The sequence below is a fragment of the Mobula hypostoma genome, chromosome X1, assembly GCF_963921235.1.
Source record: "Mobula hypostoma chromosome X1, sMobHyp1.1, whole genome shotgun sequence".
NCBI classification, from domain to species: Eukaryota; Metazoa; Chordata; class Chondrichthyes; order Myliobatiformes; family Myliobatidae; genus Mobula; species Mobula hypostoma.
The window spans coordinates 27,067,176-27,094,196 of NC_086128.1; the positions used below are offsets into that span (position 1 = coordinate 27,067,176).

General features: G+C 43.7%; 1 protein-coding gene across 4 annotated transcripts in view; it reads left to right on the top strand.

Annotated features, from left to right (window-relative positions):
* timeless (timeless circadian clock) overlaps positions 1 to 27,021 on the top strand; it is an 86,367-nt gene that overhangs the window by 25,371 nt on the left and 33,975 nt on the right. For all 4 annotated transcript variants that reach the window (XM_063036925.1, XM_063036926.1, XM_063036924.1 and 1 more), the window contains 10 exons: positions 741 to 828; positions 2,154 to 2,330; positions 2,574 to 2,791; positions 5,844 to 5,947; positions 7,188 to 7,357; positions 7,865 to 7,990; positions 18,111 to 18,262; positions 20,318 to 20,415; positions 20,506 to 20,626; positions 25,540 to 25,741. In XM_063036925.1, the coding sequence (XP_062892995.1) occupies positions 741 to 828; positions 2,154 to 2,330; positions 2,574 to 2,791; positions 5,844 to 5,947; positions 7,188 to 7,357; positions 7,865 to 7,990; positions 18,111 to 18,262; positions 20,318 to 20,415; positions 20,506 to 20,626; positions 25,540 to 25,741 (1,456 nt within the window). The remainder of the gene's footprint in view (positions 1 to 740; positions 829 to 2,153; positions 2,331 to 2,573; positions 2,792 to 5,843; positions 5,948 to 7,187; positions 7,358 to 7,864; positions 7,991 to 18,110; positions 18,263 to 20,317; positions 20,416 to 20,505; positions 20,627 to 25,539; positions 25,742 to 27,021) is intronic.

Below are 27,021 nucleotides of genomic sequence, written 5' to 3' on the forward strand. Positions count from 1 at the left end.
AGCTGCAAGGTAATGTTGCAACTCTTTACAGTTCTGGCTAGAACTCACTTGGAATATTATGTTCAATTCTGGTCACCTCATTGTAGGAAGAATGTGGAAGCTTAAGGGAGGGTGCCAGATTTACCAGGATGCTGCCATGAGGATAGATTGAGAGAGCAAGGGTATTTTTCTTTAGAGCAAAGGAGAGTGAGAAGTGACTTGATAGAGGTTGTCAAGCTGATAAGAGGTAGCGATCTCGTGGATAGTCAAACTTTTTCCCAGGGTGGGAATGACTAATATGAGGAGGCATAATTTTAAAGTAAGTTATAAGGAATGTCAGGTAGTTTTTTTAAAACTCAGAATGTGGTGTGGTGGAGGCAGATACGTTAGGGACATTTAAGTGGCTCTTGGTCACATGGTTGATAGAACGATGGAGGGCTATGGAGGAAGGGGAAAGTTAGATTGATGTTAAGTAGGTTAAAAGGTTGGCACAAAATTGTGGGCTAAAAGGCCTGTACTGTTCTGTAATGTTCTATATTTCTACTTTTTTTTTGTCTATCCCATTCTTTGGCAGTGCTGCAGAACAAGCAAGTATTGTAAAAATCCTTCTAATCTTGACCCTTCCTCCCTCCTGGGGAACCTTGGGTCTCCCTGCTGTCCATCCATTACATGCATACCTGCAACTACTATATGTGCACAATATTTTTGAAGCGTTTTTAAATGTAATTTGTTTTGTTAAAAATCTGCTTTATTTACTTTAGGCATTCCCGTTTTGGGGGAACATACCTCATACAAGGCTTGAAATCAATTGCAAATAGGGATGTTGTTTGTCACATGGGAGTTCACAAGGTGAGTGAAAACTTTACAAATGTTTGGTCTATTTACTATAATTGGCATTTAGAGATGGAATTGGCAGCAGCAGCAGCTTAAGTTCAAATTTAATTGTCATTCAACTATACATGTGAATACAGCTAAACGAAACAGTGTTCCAAGGTGCAGTGTTGTGTATTTAATATTTAAGTAAATATTGTAAATATATTGTTTGATTAAGCGTTGTTTGTTTCAATAATTCATTACAGATTATATGTATAAATACATGAATTGCATACACCATCACGCTACCACGTGATACGTGCGCACCTCACTTAAAGTAAACTCAAAGTTAGACTCACATTTTGGATTCCTGTGTCTTCCTTTGAATTAGTTTAATGTTTTGTAGTAACAAATCCCAGTCCCAACAGTCACACACAGCACAAGACACATATAGCACATATAATTACGATAGCAGTAAAAGATAATAATAATATAGCCCAAGTCCATGAGTGTCATGAACTGTAGAATGATGGTGCATGAGATGTTGTCCTGGAGCCACGTTTTCTGCAGCAGTTCCTCATCTCGTAGCTGCAGATAAACACAATTTGGCAGCACCAATGAGAAAGGCTGGCTCCCAGCCCAACATGGATGCCCGCTGCGCAGGAACTGAGGCCACACTGTTCCCCCGCCGTCAGTCTCACCAAGAAACCAGTGAACTGGACTTGCAGTTTCTACGTTACCACTGTCCAACAGCGTCTTGTGATCACAAGAAAAAAAGGCAATAATAACACTTTTGCTCAGAGAACTGCCACTCACTGGATGTCTTTCGCACCATTCTCTGTAAGCTCTAGAGACTGTTGTGTATGAAAATCCCAGGAGATCAGCAGTTTCTGAGATACTCAAACCAACGATTTTCCGTAGTCAAAGTCATTTAGATCATATTACTTCCCCATTCTGATGTTCAGTCTGAACGACAACTTGAGTCTCTTGACCATGTCTGCATGCTTTTGTGCATTGAGTTGCTGCTACATGATTGGCTGATTCAATATTTGCATTAATGAGCAGGTATACCTAATAAAGCAGCCACTGATTGTATATTTATATTGTTTTATTGTGTTCAGTGAGCTAATGAATAACTTCTTGCCTTGAATGATGTTCAAGTGAATAGAAGATAATTTTAAAATAGTAATTATGTAAGTATTGTATGCTCTGCTCTTGTGTCAGACCAATTACTTGCTACTCTAAACGCGTGATATATGGGTTGCAGAGAGTCGGGATTGGAATTGTAGTAGTTTTGATTTTCACTCTAACGTTTGATCAGTTTTGATATTTATTTAATTATTATTTATGAATTATCTTAGTTTAAAAACTATAGTCACGACTGTGGCAAGAAGACCAGCAAAGTTCCAAAGAGGAAACAGGCTGCAGTCGAGGTGGAGAGCAAGCGGCGTTCTGCTCTGAATGTGAGGTTGTTCCTGAAGGAATTTTGTGTTGATTTCTTGGAGAACTGTTATAACAGACTGATGTACATAGTAAAGGTAAGTTGGTAAGGTGTGTGCTACTTTATTCCTGTTTGCAAGCAATGTTTTGAAAAATAGTTGTTGGATTGGGATGCAGAATTTTTTTTTTGTAGTTTAACTTTCCAATGCTGATAGGAAGCATAGTTTATACAGTTAGATATTTTGGCCACTCTTAACTGAAATAACACTGCAATTAAACGGGAACTGTGTGCATACACAAATAATGCTTTAATCTATACTGTGTGCTCGTTCCATTTATAGGACAATCTCATACGTGAAAAAGCACAGCAGCATGATGAGACCTACTACCTATGGGCCATGCCCTTCTTCATGAGGTTCAATAGGGTGTATAGGTTCCGCCCTGAACTGGTATCCGAGACTGTCACCATTCGAGCGTTTCACTTTGTGGAGCGTAATATCACCAACTACTATGAGATGATGCTAACCGACAAGGCAGCGGCTAGTTCTTGGTCAAGACGGTAAGGCAAACTGATTCCAAAGGGTGAAGGAATATGCCTTTATTTCTATCTCTCTTAGTTTGGAGAGGGGTGGTGTAAAGAACTGTCAAATATATTAAGTTCTTGCATTCTACTTGGCTGCATTTACCACATTACGTTTGTTTTTCTTCCCTAGTTTTATTCCGGTTTCATTAATTTTTCCTACAGATGCTCCCTGATCTCTAGTGCAGTGCCCAAGTGGGAACTCATTGATTTTTCTCTTTTAACCCACGATTGTTGCATGGTCTTGTCTCCTGAGTTATTATGGTGATGTAATTTAATTCAGAATAGACTGGATTAAATGTATAACTGAAGGAAGAGCTAGTAAGAGATTTTAAAGTGGGAGAGGGAGGGGGAAGCCCTTGGCTTCATCCCTCCCTCTCCTGTCTTCTCCTATCATTTTGGATCTCCTCCTCCCCCTCCCACTTTCAAATCGCTTACTAGCTCTTCTTTCAGTTAGTCCTGACGAAGGGTCTCGGCCTGAAACGTCGACTGTACCTCTTCCTAGAGATGCTGCCTGGCCCGCTGCGTTCACCAGCAACTTTAATGTGTGTTGCACTGTTTTATCCCCCCTTGTTCAATCCCTTCCTACCTATGTTCGTGACACTTCTCACACTCTTAAACTTTTCGATGATTTTAAGTTCCCTGGCCCCCACCGCTTTATTTTCACCATGGATGTCCAGTCTTTATATACTTTCATCCTCCATCAGGAAGGTCTCAAAGCTCTACGCTTCTTTTTGGATTCCAGACCGAATCAGTTCCCCTCTACCACCACTCTGCTCCGTCTAGCGGAATTAGTCCTTACTCTTAATAATTTCTCCTTTGGCTCCTCCCACTTCCTACAAACTAAAGGTGTAGCTATGGGCACCCGTATGGGTCCCAGCTATGCCTGCCTTTTTGTTGGCTTTGTGGAACAATCTATGTTCCGAACCTATTCTGGTATCTGTCCCCCACTTTTCCTTTGCTACATCGACGACTGCATTGGCGCTGCTTCCTGCACGCATGCAGAACTCGTTGACTTTATTAACTTTGCCTCCAACTTTCACCCTGCCCTCAAGTTTACCTGGTCCATTTCCGACACCTCCCGCCCCTTTCTAGATCTTTCTGTCTCTGTCTCTGGAGACAGCTTATCCACTGATGTCTACTATAAGCCTACTGACTCTCACAGCTATCTGGACTATTCCTCTTCTCATCCTGTCTCTTGCAAAAACGGCATCCCCTTCTCGCAATTCCTCCGTCTCCGCCGCATCTGCTCTCAGGATGAGGCTTTTCATTCCAGGACGAAGGAGATGTCCTCTTTTTTAAAGAAAGGGGCTTCCCTTCCTCCACCATCAACTCTGCTCTCAAACGCATCTCCCCCATTTCACACACATCTGCTCTCACTCCATCCTCCCGCCACCCCACTAGGAATAGGGTTCCCCTTGTCCTCACCTACCACCCCACCAGCCTCCGGGTTCAACATATTCTCCGTAACTTCTGCCACCTCCAATGGGATCCCATCACTAAGCACATCTTTCCCTCCCCCCCCCCATTTTCCGCAGGGATCGCTCCCTACGTGACTCCCTTGTCCATTTGTCCCCCCCATCCCTCCCCACCGATCTCCCTCCTGGCACTTATCCTTGTAAGCGGAACAAGTGCTACACATGCCCTTACACTTCCTCCCTCACCACCATTCAGAGCCCCAGACAGTCCTTCCAGGTGAGGTGACACTTCACCTGTGAGTCGGCTGGGGTGATATACTGCGTCTGGTGCTCCCGATGTGGCCTTCTATATATTGGTGAGACCCGACGCAGACTGAGAGATCGTTTCGCTGAACACCTATGCTCTGTCCGCCAGAGAAAGCAGGATCTCCCAGTGGCCACACATTTTAATTCCACGTCCCATTCCCATTCTGACATGTCTATCCACGGCCTCCTCTACTGTAAAGATGAAGACACACTCAGGTTGAAGGAACAACACCTTATATTCCGTCTGGGTAGCCTCCAATCTGATGGCATGAACATTGACTTCTCAAGCTTCTGCTAATGCCCCACCTCGCCCTCGTACCCCATCCGTGATTTATTTATATACACTCATTCTTTTTCTCCCTCTCTCTCCCCCTCACTATACCCCTTGTCCATCCTCTGGGTTCCCCCCCCCCCCTTGTCTTTCTTCCCGGACCTCCTGTCCCATGATCCTCTCGTATCCCCTTTTGCCTATCACCTGTCCAGCTCTCGGCTCCATCCCTCCCCCTCCTGTCTTCTCCTGTCATTTCGGATCTCCCTCTCCCTGTTCCACTTTCAAATCTCTTACTAGCTCTTCCTTCAGTTAGTCCTGACGAAGGGTCTCGGCCTGAAACGTCGACTGTACCTCTTCCTAGAGATGCTGCCTGGCCTGCTGTGTTCACCAGCAACTTTTACATTTTTTCTGGTCAGAATCAGGTTTATTATCATCGGCATGTGACGTGAAATTTGTTAACTTAGCAGCAGCAGCAGTTTAATGCAATACATAATCTAGCAGAGAGAGAAATAATAATAAATAAAATAAAACATAATAAACAAGTGAATCAATTACATATACTGAATAGATTATTAAAAAAGGTGCAAAAACAGAAACACTGTTTATTAAGGAGAAGTGAGGTAGTGTTCAAAGCTTCAATGTCCATTTCAGAATCAGATGGCAGAGGGAAGAAGCTGTTCCTGAATCGCTGAGTGTGTGCCTTCAGGCTTCTGTATCTCCTACCTGATGGTAACAGTGAGAAAAGGGCATGCCCTGGGTGCTGGAGGTCCTTAATAATGGACGCTGCCTTTCTGAGACACCACTCCCTAAGGATGTCCTGGGTACTTTGTAGGCTAGTGCCCAAGATGGAGTTGACTAGATTTACAACCCTCTGCAGCTTCTTTTGGCCCTGTGCAGTAGCCCCTCCATACCAGACAGTGTTTTAGACATTTAGTAACTGCCAGGATGAAAATGCTTGGACTGATTTATGGTGTTTAATAACCAATAAGACAAAAAAGATTGCATACTACAGCTAAAAAAGACCTTTTTCTTTCAGAATGCATCTAGCTCTGAAAGCTTACCAAGAGCTGCTCAGCACCATTAATGAAATGGACCACTCCAAGGACGGAAATCTGCGAGAGAGTGCCAGAGTTATCAAATGTAAGATTTTTAAAGAAATAAACAAACTAATTTGCATTTCCATCCAATTGTTTGACCTGGAAAACTGCAAAATCAAATATATTTCATGCTTTTCGTTCCTGCGTTGTGTATGGTTTAAAAAAATTGCAGACCTGGTTCTTCTACCTCTTGTCCCTGTCTTGATCTAAAATGACCTACCACTTTGTAGCTAATGAGAGCTTGTTTGAAAAGTGTTAATAAACAATTATATTGGGATCTGCATCCATGCCTAATCACTTGACATCCTCATTTTTCAGCTGAAGTCACTGGATAATGATGGAGCTGAAAGCCATGTTAATTGTGACATTCCACTCTTCATTTGTAGTTTGCATCACAGCTAAACCTGTAGACACTTTCAGCAGGGCCAGCATTTTCCTGGCTCCATTGCAGCCAGGAATGAGATGATTTCCTACCACCTCCCTTCCTCACTGAAGTCTTTATCAGTCTTCACAGAAACCTGAAGTTGAATCCTTTGTGTTGTTACATATTTATTGGCTAACCTATTGAGGTAGAACCAGTGTAGGGTATAAATGATAAATTCTGTTACTATAAATCTCAATGTAGTGTAAGTAATAATATTACAAAATGCCTGTGTTTCACAAGAGAGGCCTTGAGGTGAGATACAAACACGAGATTCTGCAAATGCTGGAAATCCAGATCAACGCGCTGAAGATGCTGGAGGAACTCAGCAGATCAGGCAGCATCTATGGAGAGGAAGCAACAGTTGATGTTATCTATTTATTCCTCTCCATAGAAGTTGCCTGACCTGCTGAGTTCCTCTAGCATTTTGAGTGCGTTGCTTTGAGGTGAGATTGTCACTTTAAATCATTAATTGAATGTAATTTGATGGAATTGGGGTGTTCATCGATATAATTAATATAGTTTTGTAAGAAGGAAATTGATTCTTATTCATGTGGATATCTTTTATGTACCAGGCCTACCCTCAAATTCTTTACTGCTTACATTTCCCATAGAAAACTTCTATCAGAATCATTCATGTGTTAGTGGGCAGGCTGGGGGAATGGGGGTGATCTTTGGAAATGTGCATGTACGGAAGCTGAAATTACTCTCCTGAGAGCAAGAAGATTAATGGATGTGGAAGTAATCCACCCAAGGGGATTACATGGGAGGTGGGGGCTAATATATCAAATGACACACATTTTAAATTGAAATTTAGGAATTCAATTGGCTTATGATTCTGTTTGCGTTTTGTCATTTTCAGGTAACATCTTCTATGTTATGGAGTTCCGGGAATTGTTCTTAACATTATTCCGGAAGTTTGATGCAACCACGCAACCCAAGTCATTTTTGAAAGATCTAGTTGAAACCACCCATCTTTTCATCCGGATGATTGAGAAATTCTGTAAAGGCAAAAATAATCTTATTGTGCAGGTAATATTGGTGTTTAAGTCACACCTGGTGCTACAGCCATCAGTTTAAAAAAAAAATTCTATTCTAGAGTTCAGAGCAAGCTGAGTTCTTCCCTTTCCCCAAGGTTAAGATTTCAATGGTATATGACCGTGTGCTGAATTGCAAGGCATTTGGGTAGGTGACCAAAAGCTTGGTCAAAGAAGATTTTAAGAATCATCTTAAATGAGAAGGAAGCGGAGTGGTGTAGGGAGGGAGATCCGGATCTTTGGGACCCGGAAAGGAGAGAGAGAGGGGCAGGGAGTTATAGAGAGGGAGTTCCAGAGCTCGGGCAGTTACAAGCACAACAACCAGAGCTGGAGAAATGGAGGGATTGAGAGGTTGAAATTGGAGGACTGCAGAGATCTTCCAGGGACTGGAGGAGTTATCGGGACAAGACCATGAAGGCATTGTAAATAACAGATATTGTGGTCTTGTGATGGTGGTTGCTCAGAATGTAGTTGTTTGAATATTTCCTATTTATTGAAACAGAGAAAGAACGTGAAAAAGAAGAAGCCGAAATCAAATCAGAATGCACCTGCTTCATCAGAAAAATCCCAAGAAGAACTTGAGGAGATCTGGAAAACAACATTGGAGCAGCTTGGCAGATGTGCAGAGGTACAGGCCAGATAGATAAGTACCAAGCTAAGATCCCCTCGAAATGGCTATTTGTAATGATCAGAGTTGCTGAAGAATATATCTTTCATGCTGTAGTCCAGGGTTGCGGTGTTTCTCCATTAACATAAAACCAAAATTTGATGCATTTTGTGTTTTAATTGCCTTTACTTTCCTGACGCCGGCCCCCTAGGCCTGAGTTGACGTAGTAGTAGTAGTAGTTTCTTTCCTGAAAGGTCCGATATATATTCAAAGTTCAAAGTAAATTTATTAGTGAAGTACATGCAGTATACATCATCGTTATACAGCCCTGACATTTGTTTTCTTGCAGGCATTACTCAGTAAATCCAAGAAACATAAATAGAATCAATGAAAGACCACACCTAACAGGATGAACGAACAACCAGTGTGCAAAAGACAACAAACTGTGTAAATACAAAATAAAAAAAAAGAAATAATAATAAGTAAATAAGCAAGAAACATTGAGAACATGAGATGAAGGGTCCTTGAAAGTGAGCCCAAAGGTTGTGAGAACAGTTCAGTGATCGGGCAAGTGAAGTTATCCCCATTGCTTCAAGAGCCTGATGTTTGAGGGGTAATATACCTGTTCCTCAACCAGGTGATGTGGGTCCTGAGGCTCCTGTACCACCTTCCTGAGGGCAGCAACGTGTGGTAGGGGTCCTTGATAATGGATGCTGCTTTCCTGCGACAGCGTTCTGTGTAGATGTACTCAGTGGTGGACTGGGCCATATTCACTAATTTTTGTAGGATTTTCCATTCAAGGGCATTAGTGTTTCTGTACCAGGCCATTATGCAACTGTTCTCCACCAGATATCTATAGAAGTTTGTCGAAATTTTAGTTGTCACGCGGAATCTTCACAAACTTCTAAGCAAGTAGAGGTGCTGCTGTGCTTTCTTCGTAATTGCACTTATGTGCTGGGCCCAGGACAGGTCCTCCGAAGCGATAACACCGAGGAATTTAAAGTTGCTGACCCTCTCCACCTCTGATGCTCCAATGAGGACTGTCTCATGGACCTCTGCTTTCCTCCTCCTGTAGTCAATAATCAACTCTTTGTTCTCGCTGACATTGAGTGAGAGGTTGTTGTTATGACACCACTCAGCCAGATTTTCAATCTCTCTCCTCTATGCTGATTCATCACCACTTTTGATTCAGCCTACGACAGTGGTGCCATCAGCAAACTTGAATATGGCATTGGAGTTGTGCTTAACCACACAGTCATAAGTATAAAGTGAGTAGAGCAGGGGGCTAAGCACACAGTCTTGTGGTGTACCTGTGCTGATGGAGATCTTGGAGGAGATGCTGTTGCCAATCCAAATTGACTGGGGTCTGCAAATGTGGAGATCGAGGATCCAATTACACATGAGTTATTGAGGCTTAGACCTTGAAGCTTATTGATTAGTTGTGAACAGATGATAGTATTGAATGCAGAGCTGCAGTCGATAAGGAGACCATAAAATGTAGGAGCAGAGTTAGGCTATTTGGCCCATCAGGTATGAAACATAGAAACTTAGAAAATAGGTGCAGGAGTAGGCCATTTGGCCCTTCGAGCCTGCACCACCATTCAGTATGATCATGGCTGATCATCCAACTCAGAACCCTGTACCAGCCTTCCCTCCATACCTCCTGATCCCTTTAGCCACAAGGGCCATATTTAACTCCCTCTTAAATATAGCCAATGAATTGGCCTCAATTGTTTCCTGTGGCAGAGAATTCCACAGATTCACCACTCTCTGTGTGAAGAAGTTTTCCCTCATCTCGGTCCTAAAAGGCTTCCCCTTTATCCTCAAACTGTGACCCCTCGTTCTGGACTTCCCCAACATCGGGAACAATCTTCTTGCATCTAGCCTGTCCAATCCCTTTAGGATTTTATACGTTTCAATCAGATCCCCCCCTCAATCTTCTAAATTCCAACGAGTACAAGCCTAGTTCATCCAGTCTTTCATCATATGAAAGTCCTGCCATCCCAGGAATCAATCTGGTGAACCTTCTTTGTACTCCCTCTATGGCAAAGATGTCTTTCCTCAGATTAGGGGACCAAAACTGCACACAATACTCCAGGTGTGGTCTCACCATGGCCTTGTACAACTGCAGTAGTACCTCCCTGCTCCTGTACTCGAATCCTCTTGCTATGAATGCCAGCATACCATTCGCCTTTTTCACCGCCTGCTGTACCTGCATGCCCACTTTCAATGACTGGTGTATAATGACACCCAGGTCTCATTGCACCTCCCCTTTTCCTAATCGGCCACCATTCAGATAATAATCTGTTTTCCTGTTTTTGCCAGCAAAGTGGATAACTTCACATTTATCCACATTAAATTGCATCTGCCATGAATTTGCCCACTCACCTAACCTATCCAAGTCACCCTGCATCCTCTTAGCATCCTCCTCACAGCTAACACTGCCGCCCAGCTTTGTGTCATCCGCAAACTTGGAGATGCTGCATTTAATTCCCTCATCCAAGTCATTAATATATATTGTAAACAACTGGGGTCCCAGCACTGAGCCTTGCGGTACCCCACTAGTCACTGCCTGCCATTCTGAAAAGGTCCCGTTTATTCCCACTCTTTGCTTCCTGTCTGCCAACCAATTCTCTATCCACATCAATACCTTACCCCCAATACCGTGTGCTTTAAGTTTGCACACTAATCTCCTGTGTGGGACCTTGTCAAAAGCCTTTTGAAAATCCAAATATACCACATCCACTGGTTCTCCCCTATCCACTCTACTAGTTACATCCTCAAAAAATTCTATGAGATTCGTCAGACATGATTTTCCTTTCACAAATCCATGCTGACTTTGTCCGATGATTTCACCGCTTTCCAAATGTGCTGTTATCACATCTTTGATAACTGACTCCAGCAGTTTCCCCACCACCGACGTTAGGCTAACCGGTCTATAGTTCCCCGGTTTCTCTCTCCCTCCTTTTTTAAAAAGTGGGGTTACATTAGCCACCCTCCAATCCTCAGGAACTAATCCAGAATCTAAAGAGTTTTGAAAAATTATCACTAATGCATCCACTATTTCTTGGGCTACTTCCTTAAGCACTCTGGGATGCAGACCATCTGGCCCTGGGGATTTATCCGCCTTTAATCCCTTCAATTTACCTAACACCACTTCCCTACTAACATGTATTTCCCTCAGTTCCTCCATCTCACTGGACCCTCTGTCCCCTACTATTTCTGGAAGATTATTTATGTCCTCCTTAGTGAAGACAGAACCAAAGTAATTATTCAATTGGTCTGCCATGTCCTTGCTCCCCATAATCAATTCACCTGTTTCTGTCTGTAGGGGACCTACATTTGTCTTAACCAGTCTTTTTCTTTTTACATATCTATAAAAGCTTTTACAGTCAGTTTTTATGTTCCCTGCCAGTTTTCTCTCATAATCTTTTTTCCCCTTCCTAATTAAGCCCTTTGTCCTCCTCTGCTGAACTCTGAATTTCTCCCAGTCCTCAGGTGAGCCACTTTTTCTGGCTAATTTGTATGTTTCTTCTTTGGAATTGATACTATCCCTAATTTCCCTTGTCAGCCACGGGTGCACTACCTTCCTTGATTTATTCTTTTGCCAGACTGGGATGAGCAATTGTTGTAGTTCATCCATGCGATCTTCAAATGCTTGCCATTGCATATCCACTGTCAACCCTTTAAGTGTCATTTGCCAGTCTATCTTAGCTAATTCACGTCTCATACCTTCAAAGTTACCCTTCTTTAAGTTCAGAACCTTTGTTTCTGAATTAACTATGTCACTCTCCATCTTAATGAAGAATTCCACCATAATATGGTCACTCTTACCCAAAGGGCCTCTCACGACAAGATTGCTAATTAACCCTTCCTCATTGCTCAATACCCAGTCTAGAATAGCCTGCTCTCTAGTTGGTTCCTCGACATGTTGGTTCAAAAAACCATCCCGCATACATTCCAAGAAATCCTCTTCCCCAGCACCCTTACCAATTTGGTTCACCCAATCTACATGTAGATTGAAGTCACCCATTATAACTGCTGTTCCTTTATTGCACACATTTCTAATTTCCTGTTTAATACCATCCCCAACCTCACTACTACTGTTAGGTGGCCTGCACACAACTCCCACCAGCGTTTTCTGCCCCTTAGTGTTATGCAGCTCTACCCATATCGATTCCACATCCTCCCGGCTTATGTCCTTCCTTTCTATTGCGTTAATCTCCTCTTTAACCAGCAACACCACCCCACCTCCTTTTCTTTCATGTCTATCCCTCCTGAATATTGAATATCCCTGAATGTTGAGCTCCCATCCTTGGTCACCGTGGAGCCATGTCTCTGTGATCCCAACTATATCATATTCATCAATAATAATCTGCACTTTTAATTCATCCACCTTGTTACGAATGCGCCTTGCATTGACACACAAAGCCTTCAGGCGCGCTTTTACAACTCTCTTAGCCCTTATACAATTATGTTGAAAAGTGGCCCTTTTTGATGCTTGCCCTGGATTTGTTGGCCTGCCACTTTTACTTTTCACCTTACTACTTTTTGCTTCTAGCCTCATTTTACACCCCTCTGTCTCTCTGCACTGGTTCCCATCCCCCTGTTGTGAACTAACCTCCTCTCTCCTAACCTCTTTAATTTGATTCCCACCCCACAACCATTCTAGTTTAAAGTCACCTCAGTAGCCCTCACTAATCTCCCTGCCAGGATATTGGTCCCCCTAGGATTCAAGTGTAACCCGTCCTTTTTGTACAGGTCACGCCTGCGCCGAAAGAGGTCCCAATGATCCAAAAACTTGAATCCCTGCCCCCTGCTCCAATCCCTCAGCCACGCATTTATCCTCCACCTCATCGCATTCCTACTCTCACTGTCGCGTGGCACAGGCAGTAATCCCGAGATTACTACCTTTGCGGTCCTTTTTCTCAACTCCCTTCCTAGCTCCCTATATTCTCCTTTCAGGACTTCTTCCCTTTTCCTACCTATGTCATTGGTACCTATATGTACCACGACCTCTGGCTCCTCACCCTCCCACTTCAGGATATCTTGGACACGATCAGAAATATCCCGGACCCTGGCACCAGGGAGGCAAACTACCATCCGGGTCTCTGCACTGCGTCCACAGAATCGCCTATTTGACCCCCTTACTATCGAGTCCCCTATCACAACTGCCCTCCTCTTCCTTGCCCTACCCTTCTGAGCTACGGGGCCATACTCTGTGCCGGAGGCACGGCCACTGTCGCTTCCCCCGGGTAAGCTGTCCCCCCCAGCAGTACTCAAACAGGAGTACCTATTGTTAAGGGGCACAGCCACCGGGGTACTTTCTATTACCCGATTCTTCCTATTCCCCCTCCTAACCGTGACCCACTTGTCTGCCTCCTGTGGCCCCGGTGTGACCACCTGCCTGTAACTCCTCTCTATCAACTCCTCACTCTCCCTGACCAGACGAAGGTCATCGAGCTGCAGCTCCAGTTCCCTAATGCGGTCCCTTAGGAGCTGCATCTCGGCGCACCTGGCGCAGATGTGGACGTCCGGGAGGCTTGGAGACTCCAGGGCCTCCCACATCCGGCACCGAGAACAACAAACTGCCCTCACACTCATACTGCCCTCTCCTCAAATAACAACAAAAAAAAAATGAATACCAAACCTTCCTCGCCTCGCCCATTTCCGCCTAAGCCCGGTGAGCCGAAGCCCTTAAGCCTTCACTCTGCTCCCGGCTCACTCTGCAGCCCGCAAACTACGCTGCCCGCTGTATGAGGCTCTGTTCCTTTTAAATCTTCCGCGCTTCACTGCCCGACGTCACATGCCTGCGCAGTCCCGTCTCTCTGAACGCCGACGGAAAGAAAACCAAAAAATTCAAAAATGTCTTCCTCCGTACTCCCGCTCCGATTCTCAGACTTCCTACTTCGAATCAAGCCCGAAGCAGGATTTCTGTCCTTATAAATCTTCTGCGCTTCACTGCCCGACGTCACACGCCTGCGCAGTCCCGCCTCTCTGAACGCCGATGGGAAAAAACCCAAAAAATTCAAAAATGTCTTCCTCCACACTCCCGCTCCAATTCTCAGACTTCCTTCTTCGAATCAAACCCGAAGCAGGATTTCTGTCCTTTTAAATCTTCCATTTGATCTGACATTTCATCGTGGCTGATCCATTTCCCTCTCAGCCCCAATCTCCTGCCTTCTCCCTGTATCCCTTCATGGGTCCTGACTAATCAAGAATCTATCAACCTCTGCCTTAAATATGCCCAATGACTTGGCTTCCACGGCTGCCTGTGGCAACAAATTCTACGGATTCACCACACTCTGGCTCAAGAACCTCCTCCTCATCTCCATTCTACATGGACATCCCTCTATTCTGAGGCTGTGCCCTCTGGTCTTAGACTCCCCACCATCAGAAACATCCTCTCCAAATATACTCTTTCGAGACCTTTCAACATTTGATAGATTTCAATGAAATCCACCCTCCCTCACTCTTCTGAATTCCAGTGAATACAGGTCCAGAGCCATCGAAAGCTCCTCAGATGATAAGCCTTTCAATCCCAGAATCATTTTTGTGAACCTCCTTTGAACCCTCTCTAATGTCAGCACATACTTTCTTAGATAAGTGGCCCAAAACTGCTCTTAAAACTTCAAGTGAGACCTCACCAGTATTTTATAAAGCCTCACATCCTTGCTTTTATATTTTAGTCCTCTTGAAATAAATGTGAACATCACGTTTGTCTTCATCACCTCCAACTCAACCTGCAAATTAACCTTTAGGGAAAATCCTGCACAAGGACTCCCAAGTCCCTTTGCACCTCAGATTTTTAAATTTTCTCTCCATTTAGAAAATAGTCTGCACTTTTATTTCTTCAACCGAAGTGCATGACCATACACTTCCCGACACTACATTCTATCTGCCAGTTGTTTGCCCATTCTCCTAATCTGTTTAGTCCTTCTATAGCCTCCGGGCTTTCTCAACACTATCTGCCCCTCCACCTATCTTCGTGTCGTCTGAAAGAACAAACTGATGTATGCACCTTTGCTGTCCATTTGTTCCAGAGTTGAATGAAGAGCCAATGAAATGACATCTGCCTTGAACCTGTTGTGATGGTAGGCAAATTGGAGCAGATCAGTAATGTGTTATAGGCATTGGCTTTCCTCCTTATTATGTAGCTAAATGATCTTTCCACATTAGTTTTTTTAATGGAAAGTTTCAGCAAGATTTTCACCTGTGTGGAAGCTTTGTAGTTGAGCTGGATTGTGCCTTGACTGATGTTGCAGCAGAGATCACTGGCTACTGATTGGGTACTGAGAGTAGTGAAAGCCTTAACTACAATCAGCCAATCTTGCTGTATGTCTGTTTGTTTGATCTTTCCAGTGATTGATGAATCAGGAATAAGGAGACATTGATACAAAAGGAAGAACGTGCTTTTTCAGCACATTTAAAAATCTTAGGATGTTCCAGAGTGTTCTACAGCCAATGAAGTATTTTTGGAGGGCACATAATCTCTATTTACAATGTAGGAAATGAAATACAGTGGCATACAAAAGTTTGGGCACCCCTGCTCAAAATTTCTGTTACTGTGAATAGTTAAGGTGAGTAGAAGATGAACTGATCTCCAAAAGTCATAAATTTAAAGATAAAACATTCTTTTCAACATTTTAAGCAAGATTACTGTATTATTTTTGTTTTGTACAATTTTAGAGTGAAAAAAAGGAAAGGAGCGCCATGCAAAAGTTTGGGCACCCAAGAAGATTTGAGCTCTCAGATAACTTTTACCAAGGTCTCAGACCTTAATTAGCTTGTTAGGGCTATGGGCTTGTTCTCAGTCATCGTAGGAAAGGCCAGGTGATGCAAATTTCAAAGCTTTATGAATACCCTGACTCCTCACATCTTGTCCCAACAATCAGCAGCCTTGGGCTCCTCCAAACAGCTGTCTAGCACTCTGAAAATTAAAATAAATGATGCCCACAAAGCAGGAGAAGGCTATAAGAAGATAGCAAAGTGTTTTCAGGTAGCTGTTTCCTCAGTTCGTAATGTAATTAAGAAATGGCAGTTAACAGGAACGATGGAATTCAAGTTGAGGTCTGGAAGACCAAGAAAACTTTCTGAGAGAACTGCTCGTAGGATTGCTAGAAAAGCAAATCAAAACCCCCATTTGACTGCAAAAGACCTTCAGGAAGATTTAGCAGACTCTGGAGTGGTGGTGCACCGTTCTACTGTGCAGCGACACCTGCACAAATATGACCTTCATGGAAGAGTCATCAGAAGAAAACCTTTCCTGCGTCCTCACCACAAAATGCAGTGTCAGAAGTTTGCAAAGGAACATCTAAACAAGCCTGATGTATTTTGGAAATAAGTCCTGTGGACTGATGAAGTTAAAATAGAACCTTATGGCTGCAATGAGCAAAGGTACAGTTGGAGAAAAAAAAAGGGTGCAGAATTTCATGAAAAGAACACCTCTCCAACTGTTAAGCACGGGGGTGGATCGATCATGCTTTGGGCTTGTGTTGCAGCCAGTGGCACGGGGAACATTTACTGGTAGAGGGAAGAATGAATTCAATTAAATACCAGCAAATTCTGGAAGCAAACATCACACCGTCTGTAAAAAAAAAAGCTGAAGATGAAAAGAGGATGGCTTCTACAACAGGATAATGATCCTAAACACACCTCAAAATCCACAATGGACTACCTCAAGAGGTGCAAGCTGAAGGTTTTGCCATGGGCCTGACAGTCCCCTGACCTGAACATCATCGAAAATCTGTGGATAGACCTCAAAAGAGCAGTGCATGCAAGATGGCCCAAGAATCTCACAGAACTACAAGCCTCTTGCAAGGAAGAATGGGCGAAAATCCCCCAAACAAAAATTGAAAGACTCTTAGCTGGCTACAGAAAGCGTTTACAAGCTGTGATACTTGCCAAAGGGGGTGTTATTAAGTACTGACCATGCAGGGTGCCCGAACTTTTGCTTCGGGCCCTTTTCCTTTATTGTTATTTTGAAACTGTAAAAGATGGAAATAAAAAAGGAATCTTGCTTAAAATATTAAAGAAATGTGTCATCTTTACCTTTATGCCTTTTGGAAATCAGTTCATCTTTTACTCGCTTAGCTATTCACAGTAACAGAAATTTTGACCAGGAGTGCCCAAACCACAAACAACAATATCCTAATGGCCAGCAACAATCCGACTGGGAGATTGGTGAATTACTGCCAATCCTGGAACCAAGCATAGTTTATCTGAAATTCTTGAATTCAGTCTTTCTAGTATTCTCGATCTATATTTCACATGCCCAGCATCTGCGGTGTCTTACATCTGTTTTCATTCATCTCCTCCAGACATTTGAGTTGATGTCCTTCACTACCCTCTTTCAACTGGCACCGCTGCTGCTTGGGTCATTTAAGCTCTCCTTGCCTCCAATCCTCCCCACTCTGTGAATTAATGTGTTTAATTTCTAACTTCATCCAGTTCTGATGAAAGGTCATCATTCCGAAACATCCACTGTTTCTCTCTCAACAGAAACCCTTTGCCCTACTGAGCCTTCCCAGCATTTAACTCTTTATTTCAAATTTCCATCATCACACTAGGATCTTTTGTGTCTACCTGAGACCAGACAGGACTACCATTTAATGTCTGACTTAAAAGATGCAACCTCTGAGTCTTGCATCATCAGAGATTTGTTTACTTGTAGGGATTCACAGTAGAACAAAGAAATACATTAATGAAAACCTTTACCCAAAGACTGACAAGCAAACAATGTGCAAAAGAGCAACCAATGTGCAAAATCTGGGAGAAAAGGACAATAAAGTGTATTGAACATGGAATTGGGACTGTGCTTGATTAGAGTAAATGTTGTCTCCCACCAATTTAATTTGTGCTTTAGTGTTCCAGTCCACTTCCTGGTGTTTTATGTGAAATAAAACCAAATTCCTTATTTCCTAGAACCAACCCACCAAGCAGAATAATCTGCTGAGTACTATGTATCAAACTATATGCTTAAACTAGTCTTGGCCAGATGCAAGACTTTTATATAAAGAAGACATAAAGTAGTTCACCTTCTCATATTTTTCTGTACCACCTCACCCAGAATCCACTACCATGTCTGACTCCTTGACTTCCCAAGCTGAGTAGTTGAACAAGGCATGTGTTTGTTTTCCAGGGACAAGAGGCTCTGCCAGAGGATTTGGTCCCATTTGATGCTGCCTCAGAAGTCCCTGTGGAGGAGCAGAGGACTGAAGCTATGATTCGCATACAGGATGCAATGCTGGCCAGCAAAGCCGCAGAGGCCCTAGTGCTTCTTCGAGCAGCACGGTATCTATTTATTAACTTTGAAGCACTGTAAACTCCTGAATAGCCTAGCTTGTGATGAAATGGTGCATCGATTTGTTAATATTGATCTCTCGAATGTGGTGCCAGTTGCACTAAACAATCTGCCGGAGGAGGGGGCGGGGTGAAGAATATTGATTGACATTTTGGGTTGAGACCTTGCATCAGGACTGAGAGTAGAGGGGAGGTGGTCAGCATCAAGAGGTAGTGTTTATCAGTTCATTGTCCTTTCAGAAATGTGATGACGGAGGGGAAGAAGCTGTTCCTAAAACGTTGAGTGTGTATCTTCGTGCTCCTGTACCTCCTTCCTGATGGTAGTAATGAGAAGAGAGCGTGGCCTGGGTGATGGGGGTCCTTCATGATGGATGCAGCCTTTTTGAGGCATCGCCTTTAGAAGGTGTCCTCATTGGTAGAGAGGCTAGTGCCTGTGGTGGAGCTGGCTGAGTTCACAACTTTCTGCATCTTTATCCAATCCTGTACAGAGGCCCCTCCATATCAGACGGTGATGCTAATAGAATGCTTTCCACAGTACATCTGTAGAAATTTGTCAGTCTTTGGTGACATACCAAATCTTCTCAAACTCCGAGTGAAATAGTGGGTGAAGGTGGAGACAGCTACTGGAGGATGATAAGCAGGAACACAAAGCAGATTGTTCAGCAGACTGTGTGTTGTTCCTAATTCCAGCATCTGCAGTCTCTTGTGCCTCCTCTGTGGTTTATGTTGTCTTATGCTTGATAACTTTTTTTAATCCTTGAGGGTTTTGGGTATTTTTATCTCTTCACATTTACCTGACCTGATGGCCAAACAAACAGGCGGAGGAGCTAATCATGTTTAACCTTGCCCCATGGCTCTAATCAACTGAACGTACCTGAACAAGTTGAATTGCGGTACCATTTGCATTCTTTCATAAATAGAATCTTACTAGAGGTTTGAAAACTGACTGCTGTGGAGTGTTTTTGTTTGCTGTTTGGCACACAGAAAACAAACTTGTATGGGCACCGTTATTTTAAATGAACTGTTGATGTCAGGTGCTTTCTCATTCTCATCGTCAACAAAAACTATAAATTAAATCAACAGTGAAAAGCATCATAATATCATCAATGTCACACCATGACACTAATTGCTTTTCTGAGTAAATCAATCTATTGCAAGTGACCATTATGTTAAAATATTAATATGAACAAAGTGAAAGAAAAGATGCAAGTGGTACTTGGATTATGTTACCACAACAGTGCTTCTTGCACTGGGTTTGGCTTTGACACTGGTCAATGTAAAATGACCAGATTCAAAGCCACGTGTATGCAGCTTGTATAAAATGAGTTTCAGCAATCTGAATCCAGTTCCACAGTACTGTGCAGAAATCTCAGGCATATATATATATAGGGTGCCCAAGACTTTTGTGCAGTACTATATTTCTCAACGTGGAGTGGAGAGCGAGTTAGTAAATTTGGCAGCAGCAAAGGATGTTGGGAATGGCAAGGGTGGGGTGCTGTGGGAGGGTGTGGGACAGGTGGCAGAGAAGAAGTGCTAGGGGCGGGGGGTTGGTGGCATGGGTGCAGACTCCTCCAGCCCGGAGACACCAGGCGAGGTCATTTGATTCCAAGCAATTGGTTTATTGATCACTACAGAATGTCTCTCTGGTGCTTCCTGCTCTCTTCCCCTTTTTCCGGTCCTGATTCCCCTCTCCCTGCCACCTTCCCACTCTCAGTCCATGATAGAGATTCATATCAGAACCAGTTTTATCATCACTCAAATATATTTTGAAATTTTTGTTGTGGCAGCAACATAAAACTGTGTACTGTACTGTGTAAAAGTCTTAGCTATATATATGTGCCCAAAACTTTTGCACACTACTGTGTATTTCCCATGTGTGATGCGCTGTAAGGATTCACTGCTTTTCCCTAGACGAACGCGAGCTGGCCGAGTCTGAGGTTTACACATGTATTTCACTGCTCTGACTAGCTCACAGACCACAAAATGAGTGGCGATCTCCAAAAACACACTATGCATTGATTGAGTGTTGAATGCTTATTCCCACAGGGAAGTGTGGCCTGAAGGTGATGTCTTTGGCTCTGCTGACTTGCTGCTTGAACAAGAGTTTGAACTGCTTAGACAAATACTGTTTGCGAATTTGCCAAGTGAGTATTTTAGCTGCCTTCATTGTGTTTGTCACTGTTCTGAATATTGTCCCTGAAGTTCTGATTGCTTACTCTGTATTCATTCGGCAGGGCTACCAGCTGCTGAAGTTGAAGACAGTGAAGAATTTCGGGATGAAGAAATAGAAGAGGAAGAAGCAGAATCTGTGAGAGTAACAGAAAGTGAATTTAATTTTTTGGATTATCTCAGAAGGTATGTTCTACGGATAATTGCTTTTTTTTTAATTAAGCCACAGAAGGCCAAATAATCTTCCAGCTTCATTTGCACAATTCACTGAAGTATTCACAATGGACTTTCACAGAGTTAGGCAGAACGTAAAATAAATAATAATGTGGCAGTCACACAGGGTGAGGGCAGTTTTCACTTTTGGGAAAAAGGTTTGAATTCATCTGGACTGTGGGAAGTAAATTCATCTGCCTATTAGTAGTCATTGTCTCAAGTTAAAGCTTTATCAGTCTCAAAGCATTTCCTGACTGGCAGGACCCAAAGCACAAAAACTGTCCACAAGCTGTTTGCAAATTATAGGTGGACTTTAAGAGTAGTTTACAAAAACAAAGTACTGCAGTGAGTGCGTGGGCGGGCCAGTGAAAGAGTGGAGCTTTGAGGCTTCGACGAGAAGAGGCGGAGGACAAGCTAGCTCGCAGTTAGTTTTTACAATGCCTCCTGATATGGTGATGTGCCTCTCATGTGAGATGTGGCAGTCTTGTGGGAACTCCCCTCTCCTGCAGAGTCACATCTGCCAGAAGTGCATACGGCTGGGCGATCTGGAAGACCGTGTAAGGAATCTGGAGCAGCAGCTGGATGACCTTCGACTCATAAGGGAGAATGAGGCAGTCATAGATGAGAGCTACAGGGAGGTAGTCACACCTAGGCTGTCGGAAGCAGGTCGTTGGGTGACAGTCAGAGGGGGGGAAGCGAAGGTGAGCAGACAGGTAGTGCAGAGCACCCCTGTAGCCATTCCCCTGAATAATAAGTTTACTGTCCTGGATACTGTTGGTGGGGACGACCGACCAGGTGTGAGCCACGGTGGCAGGGCCTCCGGCACTGAGTCTGACCCTGTGGTGCAGAAGGGTGGGACGGGGAAGAGGAGAGCTGTTGTCATTGGAGACTCTATAGTCAGGGGAGCAGACAGGAGATTTTGTGGATGTGAGAAGGACACCCGCGTGGTTTGTTGCCCCTCGGGTGCCAGGGTCCGGGATGTCTCTGACCGGGTGCACGACATCCTGATACGGGAGGGAAAGCAACCAAAGGTCGTGATACATGTTGGGACCAACGACATAGGCAGGAAGAGGGATGAGGTCCTGAAGTGTGAGTTTCGGGAACTAGACAGAAGGCTGAAGAACAGGACCTCAAGGGTGACGTTCTCAGGATTGCTGCCAGTGCTAAGTGACAGTGATGGTAAGAATTGGAGGAGATGGCAGTTGAATGCGTGGCTGAGGAGTTGGTGCAGGGAGCTGGGTTTTAGATTTTTAGATCATTGGGATCTCTTCTGGGGAAGGTGGGACCTGTACAGATTGGATGGGTTGCACCTGAACTCGTGGGGGAGCAATATCCTTACAGGTAGGTTTGCTAGCATGGTTCGGGAGGGTTTAAACTAATTTGCGAGGGAGGTGGGACCCAGAGCGATAGAGCAGTGAAAGAAGTGCATGGAGTAAAGCTAGATCTAACATATAGAGGGGCTTTGAGGAAAGAGAAGCAGAATAAACGGTGTAAAGACAGTAAGGTAGAAGGGCTGAAATGTGTGTACTTCAATGCAAGAAGCATCAGGAACAAAGGTGATGAACTGAGAGCTTGGATACATACATGGAATTATGATGTAGTGGCCGTTACAGAGACTTGGCTGGCACCAGGGCAGGAATGGATTCTCAATATTCCTGGATTTCAGTGCTTTAAAAGGGATAGAGAGGGCGGAAAAAGGGGAGGAGGGGTGGCATTACTGGTCAGAGATACTATTACAGCTACAGAAAGGGTGGGTAATGTAGCAGGATCCTCTTTTGAGTCAATATGGGTGAAAGTCAGGAACAGGAAGGGAGCAGTTACTCTATTGGGGGTATTCTATAGGCCCCCTGGTAGCAGCAGAGATACAGAGGAGCAGATTGGGAGGCAGATTTTGGAAAGGTGCAAAAATAACAGGGTTGTTATCATGGGTGACTTTAACTTCCCTAATATTGATTGGCACCTGATTAGTTCCAAGGGTTTAGATGGGGCAGAGTTTCTTAAGTGTGTCCAGGACGGATTCCTGTCACAGTATGTGGACAGGCCGACCAGGGGGAATGCCATACTAGATCTAGTACTAGGTAATGAACTGGGTCAGGTCACAGATCTCTCAGTGGGTGAGCATCTGGGGGACAGTGATCACCGCTCCCTGGCCTTTAGCATTATCAAGGAAAAGGATAGAATCAGAGAGCACAGGAAAATTTTTAATTGGGGAAAGGCAAATTATGAGGCTATAAGGTTAGTACTTGCGGGTGTGAATTGGGATGATGTTTTTCCAGGGAAATGTACTATGGACATGTGGTTGATGTTTAGAGGTCTCTTGCAGGATGTTAGGGATAAATTTGTCCCGGTGAGGAAGATAAAGAATGGTAGGGTGAAGGAACCATGGGTGACAAGTGAGGTGGAAAATCTAGTCATGTGGAAGAAGGCAGCATACATGAGGTTTAGGAAGCAAGGATCAGCTGGGTCTATTGAGGAATATAGGGAAGCAAGAAAGGAGCTTAAGAAGGGGCTGAGAAGAGCAAGAAGGGGGCATGAGAAGGCCTTGGCGAGTAGGGTAAAGGAAAACCCCAAGGCATTCTTCAATTATGTGAAGAAAAAGATGACAGGAGTGAAGGTAGGACCGATTAGAGATAAAGGTGGGAAGATGTGCCTGGAGGCTGTGGAAGTGAGCGAGGTCCTCAATGAATACTTCGGTATTCACCAATGAGAGGGAACTTGATGATGGTGAGGACAATATGAGTGAGGTTGATGTTCTGGAGCATGTTGATATTAAGGGAGAGGAGGTGTTGGAGTTGTTAAAATACATTAGGACAGATAAGTCCCCGGGGCCTGACGGAATATTCCCCAGGCTGTTCCACAAGGTGAGAGAAGAGATTGCTGAGCCTCTGGCTATGAACTCTATGTCCTCGTTGTCCACGGGAATGGTACCGGAGCATTGGAGGGAGGCGAATGTTGTCCCCTTGTTCAAAAAAGGTAGCAGGGATAGTCCGGGTAATTATAGACCAGTGAGCCTTACGCCTGTGGTGGGAAAGCTGTTGGAAAAGATTCTTAGAGATAGGATCTATAGGCATTTAGAGAATCATGGTCTGATCAAGGACAATCAGCATGGCTTTGTGAAGGGCAGATTGTGTCTAACAAGCCTGATAGAGTTCTTTGAGGAGGTGACCAGACATATAGATGAGAGTAGTGCAGTGGATGTGATCTATATGGATTTTAGTAAGGCATTTGACAAGGTTCCACATGGTAGGCTTATTCAGAAAGTTAGAAGGCATGGGATCCAGGGAAGTTTGGCCAGGTGGATTCAGAATTGGCTTGCCTGCAGAAGGCAGAGGGTGGTGGTGGAGGGAGTACATTCAGATTGGAGGATTGTGACTAGTGGTGTCTCATAAGGATCTGTTCTGGGACCTCTACTTTTCGTGATTTTTATTAACGACTTGGATGTGGGGGTAGAAGGGTGGGTTGGCAAGTTTGCAGACGATACAAAGGTTGGTGGTGTTGTAGATAGTGTAGAGGATTGTCAAAGATTGCAGAGAGATATTGATAGGATGCAGAAGTGGGCTGTGAAGTGGCAGATGGAGTTCAACCCGGAGAAGTGTGAGGTGGTACACTTTGGAAGGACAATCTCCAAGGCAGAGTACAAAGTAAATGGCAGGATACTTGGTAGTGTGGAGCAGTAGAGGGATCTCAGGGTACATATCCACAGATCCCTGAAAGATACCTCACAGGTGGATAGGGTAGTTAAGAAAGCTTATGGGGTGTTAGCTTTCATAAGTCGAGGGATAGAGTTTAAGAGTTGCGATGTAATGATGCAGCTCTATAAAACTCTGGTTAGGCCACACTTGGAGTACTGTGTCCAGTTCTGGTCACCTCACTATAGGAAGGATGTGGAAGCATTGGAAAGGGTACAGAGGAGATTTACCAGGATGCTGCCTGGTTTAGAAAGTATGCATTATGATCAGAGATTAAGGGAGCTAGGGCTTTACTCTTTGGAGAGAAGGAGGATGAGAGGAGACATGATAGAGGTGTACAAGATAATAAGAGGAATAGATAGAGTGGATAGCCAGCCCCTCTTCCCCAGGGCACCACTGCTCAATACAAGAGGACATGGCTTTAAGGTAAGGGGTGGGAAGTTCAAGGGGGATATTAGAGGAAGGTTTTTTACTCAGAGAGTGGTTGGTGTGTGGAATGCACTGCCTGAGTCAGTGGTGGTGGCAGATACACTAGTGAAGTTTAAGAGACTACTAGACAGGTATATGGAGGAATTTAAGGTGGGGGGTTATATGGGAGGCAGGGTTTGAGGGTCGGCACAACATTGTGGGCCGAAGGGCCTGTACTGTGCTGTACTATTCTATGTTCTATATGCTAGGAGCACTCAGGTCAGGCGGTATCTGTGGAGAGAGAAATAGACTTGAAGTTTCAGATTAATGTCCCGATTCTAATGATAAATTATCAAACAAAATTGATAATTCTTGTTTTTCTCACCACAGATGCTGCCTGATCTGCCAACTATTTACCTTTTAGAGATACAGCACGGTAACAGGCCCTTCTGGACTAATGAGCCCACGCCATCCAATACACTCATGTGACCAATTAACCTACTAACCCATACATCTTTGGAAAGTGAGAGGAAACTGGAGCACCCAGAGAAAACCCACGCGGTCGAGAGGAGAACGTACAAACTCCTTACAGACAGTGTTGGAATTGAAGATGAGTCACTGGCGCTGTCGTAGCGTTATGCTGGCCGCTATGCTACCATGCTTCCCTAAGTATTTATTTTGCTTTCCTCATTCATGTAAGGCCAACTCATTGGCAAGAAGAATACTGAAGCTGTGTGCAGTTCGTTTGCTATTTTTCCCCTCAAAAAAACTTCCTTCTGTTTTATACAGGTTTGCTACTGTTGGTGTCGTGAAGCCCTATGTTCTCCTGCTGAAGGACTACCGGCAGAACAGTGCTCATATTAATCACTGCATTGTAAAGATGCTCTATCGGATAGCATATGATTTGAAAATGGATGCCCTTCTTTATCAACTTTCAGTATTCCACCTATTCAGCCACATTCTGGAAGACCCAGCAGCTAGTGCATACCAAGTAGGTTGAATTGTGGTCAGTGTGTAATAATTATGGCTTTGTGATTCTTGTCGTGGGTCATGATCTAGTATTTAGTAGCATTATCCTCATATTTCCACTCTCCTGACCCAGATCCTGGTAGTCTGTAACCAGTGGTGTACCACAGGGATTATTGCTGGGACCCTTAGATTAACAAAGAACATAGAACAGTACAGCACAGTACTGACCCTTTGCCCAGTGACCTTTTTATTTATTTATTTTGCTCAGCATTACAAAACTATCAATTTCCAGGTATATTTACATTTCTTCCCCTCACAGATATCAGCTATCAAAACACTTCCATCAAACTATAGACATCACCACCACAACCTATACAAAAGCCATTATTAGTATAGCAGTTGGGTTTACATCTACATATTGTAGAAAAGGTTGCCATGTTTTATGAAAACGATTTGTTTTTGGGTGTACCATACATGTTAAAAAGTCCGAAGGAGTATATTCCATGGTTAATTTACACCAATCAGAAAGTCCAGGGGCCTTATCGGATATCCAACAAAGTAAAATGTTCTTCCTCGCACAAAAAGTCAGGATGTCAAAAAGTTTTTTCTGATGTGCATTAATAATACGACTGCTGGGTAAGCCTAAGAGAAAAGACACTGGGTCCAGTTCAAGCTCCACCTTCAGAATCTTTTCCATTTCACCCAAAATATCACTCCAGTATGCCTGAAGTTTGGGACAAGTCCTAAAACAATAGGTGAGAGTTCCAGCATTTCCTTTACATTTAGAACGCATTGGAGAAATTCCCGTCTTAAATTTCCAGAAACGAGCTGGAGTCAGATGGGCTCTATGCAGAATTTTGAGTTGCAATGCTTTAGTTCTGTTACAAACTGAAATTTTCTTTGCATTATCACAGATGTTTTTCCATGTTTCAGCTGTAATTTCTACTCCCAGCTCTCCCTCCCAGACCCTTCCCAGCTGCTCAGCCTCTCCACAAGAACATTCCCTCAGGATGCCGTAAAAAGTACTAATGGAGACTTCACCCTTAGAACGAAACACCCTCTTTTCTATTTCAGAGCTATAGAAATCAGTTAACAATGATGTTTTTTTCTGTTTATAATCTCTTATCTGAAAGAAACGAAAAAGATCCTTGCTGGGTATGTTGAATTTCTGTACTCTTTGACTAAAAGACATCATCGGTCCTTCATCAAACAAAACTCTTAGATGGAAAATACCCTTAGAAATCCAAAGTTTAAATCCAGAATCCATTATGCCAGGCTGAAAATCTGGACTGCTGGTTATTG